This window comes from Topomyia yanbarensis, chromosome 2 (assembly GCF_030247195.1).
Source record: "Topomyia yanbarensis strain Yona2022 chromosome 2, ASM3024719v1, whole genome shotgun sequence".
Classification (NCBI taxonomy): domain Eukaryota; kingdom Metazoa; phylum Arthropoda; class Insecta; order Diptera; family Culicidae; genus Topomyia; species Topomyia yanbarensis.
The window spans coordinates 450838244-450851231 of NC_080671.1; the positions used below are offsets into that span (position 1 = coordinate 450838244).

A 12988-nucleotide genomic window follows, 5' to 3' on the forward strand; every position below is an offset into this window, starting at 1 on the left:
AGCTAAACTATTTAATTCATGGCCTGAGAAGCAAGTCCAATGTTTCGGCCCGGGATGCGCCAATAACTGTCGTTATGAGCCCAATACATCGGAGGCGCGCATTCGACGTTTAATGATTGTGTTGGTTAAAGAGACAATTTTCGGATGGATAAACAAAAATGATTACAAAATATCAAAACAAAGCAAATTTTCAAATGACTTTACTCCCTTTTGGGTGGCCTTACGTGAGAATTGACCAGAAGTTTGGTCATAGCCGTCTAAAAAACAGATTTTGGCATCTTCTACAACTTGTTGATCAGTTTCTCTTTTGTGTACGCCACGAAATTGTTCGAATAGCACATCCGCTTTCGGTTCGCTAATAAATTTTCAACTGACGCAACTGGAACACGTTAGCGTGTTGGCGTTTTTTTAAGTGACTAGAATTTTCAAATTTCCCGGGCCCCGTGGTGGTGGAAGAACGCGATGTGGGAAGCTGAGCTGCAAGCAACCGGGCGGGTCATTTCAGATGGACAAAATTGGCACAGATGTACGCAACGGAAACGGACAAAAGGCTGGAAACTTGGGACATGGAACAGCAGGTCGCTTAACTTAATCGGGAGCACTCGCATACTTGCCGATATAGTGAAAGACCACAAGTTCGACATTGTGGCGCTGCAGGAGTTGTGTTGGAAGGGGTCTACGGTGCGGGTCTTTCGCGGGAACCTCACCATCTACCAGAGCTACGGCAATACACACGAGTTGGGAACAGCTTTTATGGTGGTGGGGGAGATGCAAAAGCATGTGATCGGATGGTGGCCGGTCAGCGACAGAATGTGCAGGTTGAGGATCAAGGGCCGGTTCTTCAACATCAGCATAATTAACGTGCATAGTCCCCACCTCGGATGTTGCGATGACGACAAGGACGAATTCTACGCGCAGCTGGAGCGTGAATACGATCGCTGCCCAAGACAGGCCAGGAGGTGGAATACAGATCGACAATTGGAAGGTTAAGCGCCCACCAGCAGACGAACGAGAACGGCCTAAGACTAATCGATTTCGCCAGCTCCAAGAACATGGCCATAAGAAGTACCTTCTTTCAGCACCGCCTCCTGCACCGATACACCTGGAGATCACCGCAACAAACAGAGACGCAAATTGATCATGTTCTGATTGATGGACGGCACTTCTCGGACATTATCGACGTAAGGACCTATCGGGGCGCTAACATCGACTCGGACCACTATCTGGTGATGGTTAAACTGCGTCCAAAACTATCCGTAGTGAACAGTGTAAGATACCGGTGCCCGCCGCGGTATAACCTGGACCGACTGAGGGAAACCAACGTCGCGCAGTGGCGGGTCTTCAAACAAAAGTCGGACAAAACCTCAAATGTTACCTAATTTGGCTGAAAATCACAATTTAAGCTGATTTTGAGGTGCTGAGCTCATTTTGGTGTCAAAAATCGTAAAATATTAAATGAATTTTTCCATACAGTGTCATTGAACCTTTCTTATAACTATGATCCCATTTTCATGATAGATTTTCCGTTACTGTTCACCAATGTCAGCAATATCATAAAAATGAAGAACAATACTTTAAATCTATTGTATAACGTGTTGGTTTACTGTAGATTGTCTAACTATTTTACACAAAACACCCTGCGCCTCCATATCAGCAACAAAGCTTCAAAATCTCCTTAAACCTTTTTGCGCACCTAGGCGCAGAACGAGACCATGATATTCGAAAAGTAGAGGTTATTTACCATAGAATGTATACTATGTGATCGTTCCGAAATGATTCCGAAATTTGTTCAGAATACATTAGTGAAAAAAGTATTTTTGATCTGACCAACTCATACATATTTGAACTAAAAAGTCATAGTACCAAGCAAATTTACTTAATTTATTTTTTTCACTAACCAAGTTCTTTCGTTCCTCTACACAATGAAACTAGTTGTGCTAAAATCGGACCAAAATCAAAAGAGCAACATGCATTTGAAGTGAACAGAGCAATGGTGGTTTCGGAAATGAAAATCATAAAAAAGGCCGGACTTTGATACGTTCAAACTGATGTTAACAATCGTTTTCTTATCCAATGATCATAATATTTTGAATATACATCATTCAATACATGATAAATTTAGGAAAAATAGAAAATATCAATATTTCAAAAATAAATTTTTGAGGTTTTGGCCAGCCTCCAGCCACTGTGCGTCGCGACAACGTACGCGCAGCATCTTGAAGCAGCGCTGCCACCGGAGGAGGAGCTCATCGATGCTCCCCTTGAGGACTGCTGGACCAGGACTGAAGCAGCCATGAGCAACACTGCGGAGAACGTCCTGGGATACGTACAGAAGAGTCGACGGAACGATTGGTTCGATGGCTAGTGCCAAGTGATATTGGACGAGAAGAACGCAGCACGCGCAGCTATGTTGCTTCAAGACACTCGTCAGAACGTGGAGTCATATCGGCGGAAGCGAAAACAGCAGACTCGTCTTTTTCAGGACAAATAGCGCCGCCTGAAAGAGTCTGAGAGAAAGGAAATGGAGCTGCTGTATCGCTCTCAGGAAACGCGGGCGTTCTTCAAGAAGCTGAATGACTCTCGCAACGGTTTTGTGCCGCGGGCCGAAATGTGTAGAGACAAGGAAGGTATCTTGATGGACGAACGTGAGGTGGTCGAAAGGTGGAGGCGACAATGAACATCTGAATGGTGCGCAGGTGGACAATCGGGGGATGTATCGGCGCCCACTATGAATGAGGTTAACGAGGCTATTCAACAGCTCAAGAACAACAAGACAGCTGGTAAGGATGGTCTAGAAGCGGAACTATTCAAGATGAGTCCGGAGAAACTGGCGGAAAGCATGCACCGAATAATCGGAAGAATCTGGGACAGAGAACAGTTACCGGCGGAGTGGAAGGAAGGGGTCATCATCCCGGTATACAAGAAAGGTGACAAATTCGACTGTGAAAACTACAGAGCGATCACAGTGACAAAGTGCTATCCCAGATTCTGTTCCGGCGCCTGTCACCGCTGGTAAATGGATTTGTCGGGAGTTATCAGGCCGGTTTCATCAACGGCAGATCAACAAACGACCAAATCTTTACTATACGGCAAATCCTCCAAAAATGCCGTGAATACCAGGTCCCGACACATCATCTGTTCATCGACTTTAAAGCCGCACGGTGGACCGTGTAGAGCTATGGAAAATGATGAACGAGAACGGCTTCCCTGGGAAACTGACAAGACTGATTAAGGCTATGATGGATGGTGTAAAGTGTTGTGTCAAAATTTCGGGCGGCCTCTCGGGTCCGTTTGAAACACGCCGAGGACTAAGACAAGGTGATGGGTTGTCCTGCCTGCTGTTCAATATAGCGCTGGAAGGTGTAATGCGAAGAGCGGGGTTCAATACGAGGTCCAAGAGGGGATTTTCGCGAGGTCCGGACAGTTCATGTGCTTCGCTGACGTCGTGGATATATTCGGTAGAAACAAGGCGACGGCAGCAGATCTGTATACCCGACTGAGGCGCGAAGCAGCACGAGTAGGACTGAAGATAAATGTGTCTAAGACAAAGTACAAGCTGGCTAGCGGAACCGATCGCGATAGGGAACGCTTGGGTAGTAGTATTACGATCGATCGTGCTACACCGGTGTAGTGCAAAGAAAGAGATAGACTGATTACACCCAAGTTTGAATGAGTGTAGCACCGACTACACCGGTGCACTGTCAAAAACGAATATGCCATAAATGATAAAGCTGTCATTTTTTGTCTATAGCCTACTTACATTTATAGACGATTCGCCGATAGACCTACCACCAGGTGGCACTGCAATCGCATGAAAAATCGGTGAACTATGTTTCTTTTTCTGAATACATGCGTTATGTATCTCAGCTAGCTATTTTTAGAAACAGTTAGTATTCGAATTTAATTATCTGCTCTATAGTTTTGTTTGTAATTTTTAGCACTTATTACAAGACGAAACGAAATGTTCTTCTATTCTATTATACTCTATTCTAACCCTTACACAGCCAGCATTGAAAAGCATCCTGGAAAACACTGCAGATATTCTTTTGTGTTTTCTTTTCAACATTAATATTTTTAAACATATTATGTGTAATATGTCGCAAGTATTAAAACGGCCAGGCCTACTGTGCAGACTCAGAGATCAAAGTAAGCTATGGTTGAGTACAGACGTATAATTTTCCACGCGTCATTTTTTTTCGAAAAACGTAATGCACCAAGTGGATTGTGAGGCTAACTATATTTCACGTTCAAGACGGTATTCGTAGTATTTGAAGTTCTGTGATCATTCGGAAGAATTGTGGAAGTTGCTCCTGATGAAATTCTCGCCTGTACCCTTGAACAAGGGTTACAATGGAAGAGGCTGTTTTCTTGAAATTTAAACATGGCCATTGTCATCTGGAAGGATACCAAGAATAGCAGATGAAGCCACCAACAACAAGCCTAAGACGTCTGTTTTGTAAGGGAGTATTTTTCTGTTTGAATTTTATCTCTTACACCTAGTATTCTGATGCTGATTTTTCTACCCAACACCGAGTCGCTTTAACCCTAACGTCAGTCCATACATTTTGACAGCAAATATGGTTTTTTTCTGCTGTTCTGTACATATCACACTGCGACCAGTGTTTGATCTACTGTGGCAGACCCTTATTATTGTGTGCCACATCAGGGTGTTGTATCACTATTAATCTGAGTGATTCCCAATTGTTGACTATAGGCTCGGTCCTAGTAAGGTATTATGGAACGTATGAAGTTTATTGCCTTACTGGGTGCAGTCGTTCATAAGAGCGAGTAAAGGCGCTATAACTTAGGCTCATTAGCCAAAGCAAGGTGTAAATACATCTGTTGCATCCCAAAGGACCTAAGAAGTGACATTAACCTTCTTAGCCTAGTCACTCCAAACGATTTATCATATCCCTTTTACACTGAAACTGTCGGTACGGTTGTCCTCGTTTCTTCCTCATTCAAGATTCAAAATGATTCGTTAGTTAGATTATTCATTAAATGAATAATTTAATTGCTGTATAATTTTGAAACATCTTTAAATCAAACTCTGCTGTCACGAAATCTTATGCTTCAAAACTAGCAATGGGGAAGTCTTGCTCCCAACAGGATTCCCAGTAGGTCCAGCCGACGTCTCTTCCATTCGCTATAAAGCTGAAAGTTTGTGTCTTCTTTTTCGCATTGATTTCCACCCTCTCTTCCCTATCCCTGAAATAGCTTAACTGTATTTTTAATCTACAAAAATTCCCCAAATTGCCTTCCTTAGACTAATTTAAATTTCAAATTATTCCTTTTGAATATCGAGGGGAACATAGTTTTGAGTAATTTTCATTGCAAAACAAATAAATTGGTGCCGCCATGCTACCGCAAACGTGTTGGGTCAAATAAACAAACTGAATTTAAAAACAGGAATCATCCGCTTGATTCTTGGCACATTTTTCATAACGACCCGAATTGGTACAATGAGTAAGTTTTTGTACAGCTACCCGACGGAGAACAGAGTGTTAAATAGCTAGTCCTGAAAGTTGCCGAAAGCAAACAGTAACAGTAAGATTGAGTTTTTTCTTTCTACTTTTTACCGAAAACATCAATCAAAAAGCGTCATAATAAGTCTACGGTGATATCAAATCGATATTCAAATATTGATTAACGGGAACTCGACACAAAAAGGTGAACAGGCGGACAAACAGGTAGACTAACCTTACCCCAGAGGAGATAGTTCGGTAAAGCCCTAGTAACAATTGAGGTTTTATGATAGTTTTATAGCCACTCATAAAACTTAGATTGCACTTGTAGCCTGCTAAAAAACTTCAATTGTTACTTAGGAGGTCACCCGATACGAGTCTGAATTGACATGGGTCCTGTTCCCGTCAGCTGCGACGGATGCTGAATGCAGTCCAGAATCTTCATTGGCCTAAAACACCTAACTCGGTGCGTAATTCAATAACGAATAGGTAACCACACCATTGATCTCTACTTCTTTTGCAGGTACGTGAACGCGGAATTCCTTCACAAACGCAAGCAGTTAGCAATATCTGCTTTCTACTTCAGACTGGTTATCGCAACACTAAGCTTATTAGTGCGAGTTGTTTGCATATTTCAACCACGGCCGTATATCGTTGCAGCAGGGCTCTTGAAGTTTTCAACAGATGTCAGGTTTTTTGTCTTTGTCCCTGAATAAGGAGCCGATTGAGGAGCATGGATATCATTTCAGCCGAGGTGTTTATTTAGAAATGCATCGGAACCGGAGGGAAATCTTTGTCAGGGAAAGTCGTTTTTCGCATGGGACTAGAGCCCAGTACAGCATCGCTGAAAATACAGGAATGAGGCAGGTAAAATCATGGTGCTAATCATCCTTGTTCCACGGATTCCAGGCGGCTTTTAAGAGAGGAGAAAGTCTATCTACTGATCAAACAACGGCATATAATAAATTCCAAAAGCTTAAAGAAGAGAAAAGCAATAAAGAAAATCTTGCCATATACGGTATAGTGTTCTCATTCTCATATTTATGCAATTCACCTCTGTCTTTTCACTGTCTCCTTCGTTACTAAAAACCATTTAAAACAAAACAATAAAGAAAAGCCCCTGCTTTTTCGATTCTACGATTATGAGCAACAGAAGTAGCGACTGTCGTTTAGAACGATTAACAAAAAGAAAAGATTCAATTCGCATATCAACTTAAAATGCGTACTTGTGTGTGATAACGCTGAAATCATAATCCCAACTTTTTCAAAACAAATTTTTCAGCGTTTTAGTGGAATATCACACTCAGCACACTTATGGCAGATATCTTCCTTTCAATTTCACTATGAATATAATAATACCCTAGTAATAATTTAGGTTTTATGGCACACTTGAAGCCCTTCTTAAAACTTAAAATGCACTTGTAGTGTGCTATAAAACCAGGATTGCTGCTTGGGTAAGATACACTTGCACTTCACAGATGTAGTATTTATTAGTATTTCGAATACGACTTTCTTCTTCGGCGTTGGTATCAGTCTAATATACTGCCAGCATAGACTGATACTAACACTGAAGAAATATCTGTTTTGATAGTAAAGTGCATTTTATTATTATATAAATAGTGGAATTGAAAGGAACATATCTGTCTAAAGTGTGTTGAGTGGTGGGAAAAAAGATCAAGTTATACGATCTGGCATCACTTACTTGCTAAGTGACCACTTACCAGATTCATGTTGTATTTCGGAAAAGTGGAATTCATTACAGAGAACACATGGCGGAACTAATTTCCAGGTATTTCAAATGGTATTTTAGTGGGCAGAATGCATGTGAATCGTTCCCTTCCATCTCACCTTAGCCAGCAGTACAAAACACAATAGGGCTGTACCTTTTCACAGGAATGAGTTCAAAACAATGACAAATTACTATGAGCCAGTTCTGTGTTACGCTCGTTTTCTCAGTAAGCAGGCCACCTTCTTAAAGCTGTAGCAAAGATCGTGGAGTAATCTAGATCAATTGTCAGCGAGAAGACAACCCCGTACCGTATCGTGAGAATTGAAATCTCATCGATGTCGGGAGGAGTTCCGTAAGCATAAGCGTAACAGATAGCCCGTAGTTACTACTCCGTTATTGAGCAGAACCAAATGAGATTGCAAAATGTTCAACATGCTCACTTTGTGCAATCTATGTTATCCCTGTGTGCTGATCAATGCCGACGCCGGCAGCGTCAGAATGCAGATTTTCTGGGAAAGGAAGGAAGATTAATCCGATACCCGTCGCTGCTAGAGACCGAAGAATCCTTTGCATTTCCACATGTATCACGGGAAAGGGAGCGTTGTTAGTAAGTGTGCCAATAGCGTTATCATGTTATAATTCCTCTGGGTAGCCGGCTACCGAGAATTTGGGAAATTATTCATTTCTCGTATTAATACGCTTGGCCAAATAAGCAACTTGAACTTCGGATAGCCGACTATGACGAGCATTGATTATATTTTGATAAATCGGAAGCGTTCACTTTTCTATCGTGCGAAGAATTTTTCTTGGTTTCTATCGTGTCGGTGCTGATTATACCCAGCAATCGTTTGAATAAAATGCGAAATCTTATACAAGAGGTATTGTGTGCGTCAAAATTTTTCTTGTGTCAGATACTATTCTTGTAGAAAGTTTCGTAGTAAGAGGGGCTTATTAATATTTATTAGCCACAATTATGCAATATCCACCGTTTTCGCAACAGGGGCATGAACAAATTTCTTTTTGACTGAGGAAAATCGATAACTAGCCTTCGATCCAGATGATACGCGAATGGTCAATGCTCAACCCTCATACATGACTGAAGTCATAACTCCACTCAGACAAGACAATGCGTCCTCCCACGCACACCCAATGCCCCGTGGATTAATTTCCTAGTTCGTCAAACAAGCACCCGGCGGATACGGCCTCCCTTACAATGCCATTAAAACAAGGAACATTTAAAATTGCATTTTTTTTATATTGTAACGACATATAATTAGCAAGGGACTGGAAGGTGAAGTATTTTTCAAATATTAAGAGCCATAGTACTCAAGGGAGAGCAAGGATTTGAAGTAAGAAAGTTTAGAAAAGCGTGGAGTAGGGTCAATGAACAAGCTTAGAGTTTCCCGGTTACTTAGCTTTTTGTCTTCTGCAGCGCAGTAGTCAGGATCTTTTGGCATTAAATGCGAATCACCTGAGTTTAAAATTGCATACGACAAAATATGTGAAAATAATAAAATGAAAACTACTGCTTATTTGCTATGTTTGGGCGGGTTACACACTGATGAAATCAGCGCACTTTGTAGTACAATCACCATCAGACAATCAGAGAAGCTAGGGTATGTCCCAGACCCCTAACTTCAATCCCACGGTCTGCGAAGAAATCAATATCGATTTCCATAGAGATTCACTAACAAGAGAAAGGGCAAAGCCCATAATACTCCAACTGTTACTAAAATGTTTAAGTTCTTTTAGTCAACCTCGACCTTCAGCACGAAAAGATGCGTCAACTCAGGGACGCCTCCTGTTATTAGTCGCCTCGTACGGTATGGCAGCAGATACCCAGTGGGTGTATTCTTTGCTCAAATACTTCGAGAGATTTCCGCAATATCACAAAGTTGCTGTTTCCCAGCCTAAGCCCAACCAGCCCTGCACTAAGTTGAAGTTCTGGTTGAAATATCACATACGGTGACTGGGTCCTAATTCATCTTAGCACCTCTACACATCCCACTCATTTGAACTCTTTAGTTAGATCAGTGTCTGCTATCTCTATTAAACGCATTAGCTTGAATGGTAGGATGAATAAGGGAGCGTTGTACTCGACTTTTCACTTTCCTCAAACTCAAGTATTTTACATTTGCCAGGCCAGATTTTTCATTGTATTATTTCTTAGGAACGAAGCGAAGATGTTTAAACCTATTTAAGCGCAATCCAATGTTAGTTAGGTGAGTTATCAACGAAATAGTGTGACATCCTGAGTAGAAAGATGAATAAGGGCTCGTCTACCCTACTTAATGCAAGATTTATCTCCAGGATTCTCTGCATATCTGTCACACTGAGCCTTATACTTATAAATGCTCATTTAAACGCTAAGCAGTGCCACCAAAAATCACCCGACACGTGTTTGAAGACCATTGTAAACTGGTCCAGTACAATTGCGATTCAAAATCTTTGCTCACTGAACCAAGGGACCTTGCAACAGACAACCCCGTGCTTCAGAAGATGCACCCGAGACAAATTCGAATCGGTGATTACACCATCGATCTAAACTTTGAGAGTGGGAATATAGATGCGGTAGTTATTCATAAAAAGCTAGTCACCAGCAATGTCTGTTGCTTGATTTAGACCGAATACCACAATTCTGAGTTTATCTGGGCGAGGTATCTTTGATTTTAAACTGAAAATTCAAATCTAATGATATGCACCGTAATCAACAATCCACCAACTAAGTGTTATGGGCATCCTGAATTTTTAAACAAATACACTTCAAAACTAGTAGCATCTCGAAAAAGGTCCTTATTCAAAATTTGAAGAAATGTTATGAAAAAATTGCTTTTCTTGGACATGAAATTTTTTTGAGTAGAGATGAAACTTGAGTTTACAAATGGTTTAATTTTTTTGTATGCCAAATGTTGTAGAATTGCATGAAATATCATGGATGGTGTCAATTCGGAATGAAAACAATTTCTTTTTTAAATCTCAGCTTAAAAGCTAAAAGTGCCAGACAGGTAACTTTTTTCAAAAGATTTTTTTTTCGCGAGAAGATACATTTTTTTCTAACGTTTCATAAGTTTCAAAAAAAAAGTTTTTTCGCGGATCAAAATTTTTGCACTTTGACAGTTTTGCGCGATAGTTGCTTAGTTCCCATACACACGACACCCTTAATATATAGTCTCCTGAATAGTTGCTCCCTCGATCGCCTTCAAACACCTGGCGTCTACTGATTTCATAAATATACGGTTCAAGATTTGCGAATAGAATTTACATGAAATTAAATTTAATCAAACACAACTGAAGTTATTGAAGGAAAAAATATTCAAACGAATTCTTCGTGTTGAATATTTTGAATCCGTAATAAATTGTCCACTCCGTAAACCGATCTCCACGTACAGTCTCCCGGAACAATCCTACATCCATCACCTACAAATACTTCGTGTCAACTGATTTCACACGGACTCTCGAGAAAATGCTCCTTCCGATATACCTTTCCTTAATGTTGGTTGTTTGTATATCTCAGTTTTACTTATGATTCGAAGTGGAATACTCCACTTGAAGTCGGAACCAATTCCGTTAAGAACCCAAATCCAATCTATCGTTTAAAGTGAATTAAGGAATTTAGATTCGAACGGAGCTAAGTCCGTACCATAAAAATGTGCCTGATAGGGGAACACGAGGAGACTTGACCAAGCACAGAATTCTATTATTGGTTATGGCGTGTTCTATCAGGCTCTTAAATTTTTTCGAAAATATTTTTATGCTTGTTTCGTTCCTTTAAGATAATTTTAAATGTTTGGAATGAAAAATCCCTCCCTTATAGAAAATATTCCGTAATTAATAAATTTGCGTTAAATGATGTGATTTTTTATCAAACTTTTTATGGACATATCTATTCGACTAATAATTACTGTTAAAGTTCTCATACATTATTTTATTCTTTAAGAACTAGTGAAATTATTTTACATAAATCGAAACATTGAAATAGTTGTTACCAAAAATTTGCACGACATTGAACGCAATAACTGATGTTGGGGAGACTTGACCAAAATTTTATGGGAAGACTTGACCAAGTGTCAATAAGCTGAAAAATTACACAAATTTTCTGATAAAAAATCTCACATCAAACATCAGTCAATATCTTTTAGTACTAGTAAACAAAGTTAGCAGTAATTCGGCTAATTTCGTGACGTGTGGACATGCAATGTAAGCAGTACAGTTAATCCTTAAAAGGAAATGCATTAAAACAGTCGAAGTTTATATTTTTTACTGCTACCTAAGGATCTCGACAATATGAGAAAAGGATTACAGAATATTTTATGTCCTTATTTTTTGTTCTGATTTTTCAAAATTCTCTTGGTCAAGCCCCGCAGGCAAAAAAAAACGATTACAGAAAAACTTTTATAACTTTTGAAAAAGTAAATCAAAAATTCTGCAATTATTATGAACACGCACAATACCTTTGCACATTATATCTTAATGACTTTAGAAGGATTGAAAACTTTTTTACAGATTTATGCAGGTTTAGCTAAAAACCTGGTCAAGTCTCCCCATGTTCCCCTAAGCACACATCCTCTCATATTCTAGGAGAGCTCAACCCAGTTCTAACGAAAATCTTTATTTGAAGACACTAAATTTATTTTGAACGTGTGTTTTCGCGTACGTTATCTTTATTGATTCAACGGAAGTAATCGTGAATCAGAATTCGCTAGATTGTCTATTTACACTTCGTCTGATGCCATCATTGTGTTTGCTCCCAAAATGTAATCGGCTTGAACACGAACAATAAAATGCAACTTCAACCCAGAAACAAAGACGAAGTCCGCGTGCTGTCCTAACTGCGAAATTGATTGCCCTATTTAAGCCGTGAATCATATATTTCCTTCAACCAAAAGCCTTGTGCTCTACAAGTACATACCAATTCGTCTTTCTTTCGATAAGTAATCTTTGGTACGTAATCCTTTATGTATTGGAAACAAATCATTCCAATCTGGTAGATCTAATCTCCGCGGGCGGCACAAAGCCCAATCTTGGCACCATGTTCTTCCGACGAGCGCAGTTTTAATAAGCTCATTCATCGATTACCCTCAGAAGCGAAAAGATTCATTTCGAATAAACTAGATCTTCCGATCATCACCCACAAACAGGAGCAATGAGAACTTTAGCAATAGTACTACTCTGCTTAGTAGTAGTAGCCAACTACGGAACAGGTACGCCGAATAAGATCGAACAACTAGGACTAGAATACTAAAAGTTTCTATCTCAAAACAGTAACGGCCCTGCGCTGCATCCAGTGCCAGTCGGTCAACGCAACCTGCTACGAACCGATCCTGGATTGTAGCAAGGGATCGGCGGACGTCAGCCTACAGCTGCTGCAGGTACTCAAACCGTCGCTTGTCGTAGGAACGAAAGGAGATAAATTCCGTTGCTTCGAAGTGGACGTCAAAAAAGAGGCAGTTACAGTGTACATCAAGGGATGCATATACGATGACGTTGATGTGTGCGCCGGCGAAACCAACGAGGGCGAGCAAGGCTACTGCGAACGTTGTACCTCCGACGAGTGCAACGCGGCAACCAGCCTCGTGGTAAATTTCGGCCTACTGCTAGGATTACTTCTGGCAGTTAAAGCATATTGGATGTAGTAATAGAGCAAATGAGGACATTGTAAGATTGGACTATTAAAGAAGTTGGGGCGATAGTGTTTGAATGGGTGTGTTATCTGTATCCGAATTGTTATGTCTTATCTGAATTGGGGCGTTGACATACACTGTATTGTCGGATATGGCTTATCTGCTGAGCTATA

General features: G+C 40.4%; 1 protein-coding gene across 1 annotated transcript; it reads left to right on the plus strand.

Moving 5' to 3' along the window:
- The first annotated feature begins 12193 nt into the window (after window positions 1-12193).
- LOC131682158 (uncharacterized) lies at window positions 12194-12892 on the plus strand. The gene is made up of 2 exons (XM_058963418.1): window positions 12194-12395; window positions 12457-12892. Exons 1-2 carry the CDS (start codon window positions 12338-12340, stop codon window positions 12825-12827), a joined length of 429 nt encoding a protein of 142 aa, XP_058819401.1. The 5' UTR covers window positions 12194-12337; the 3' UTR covers window positions 12828-12892.
- Window positions 12893-12988: the final 96 nt, after the last annotated feature.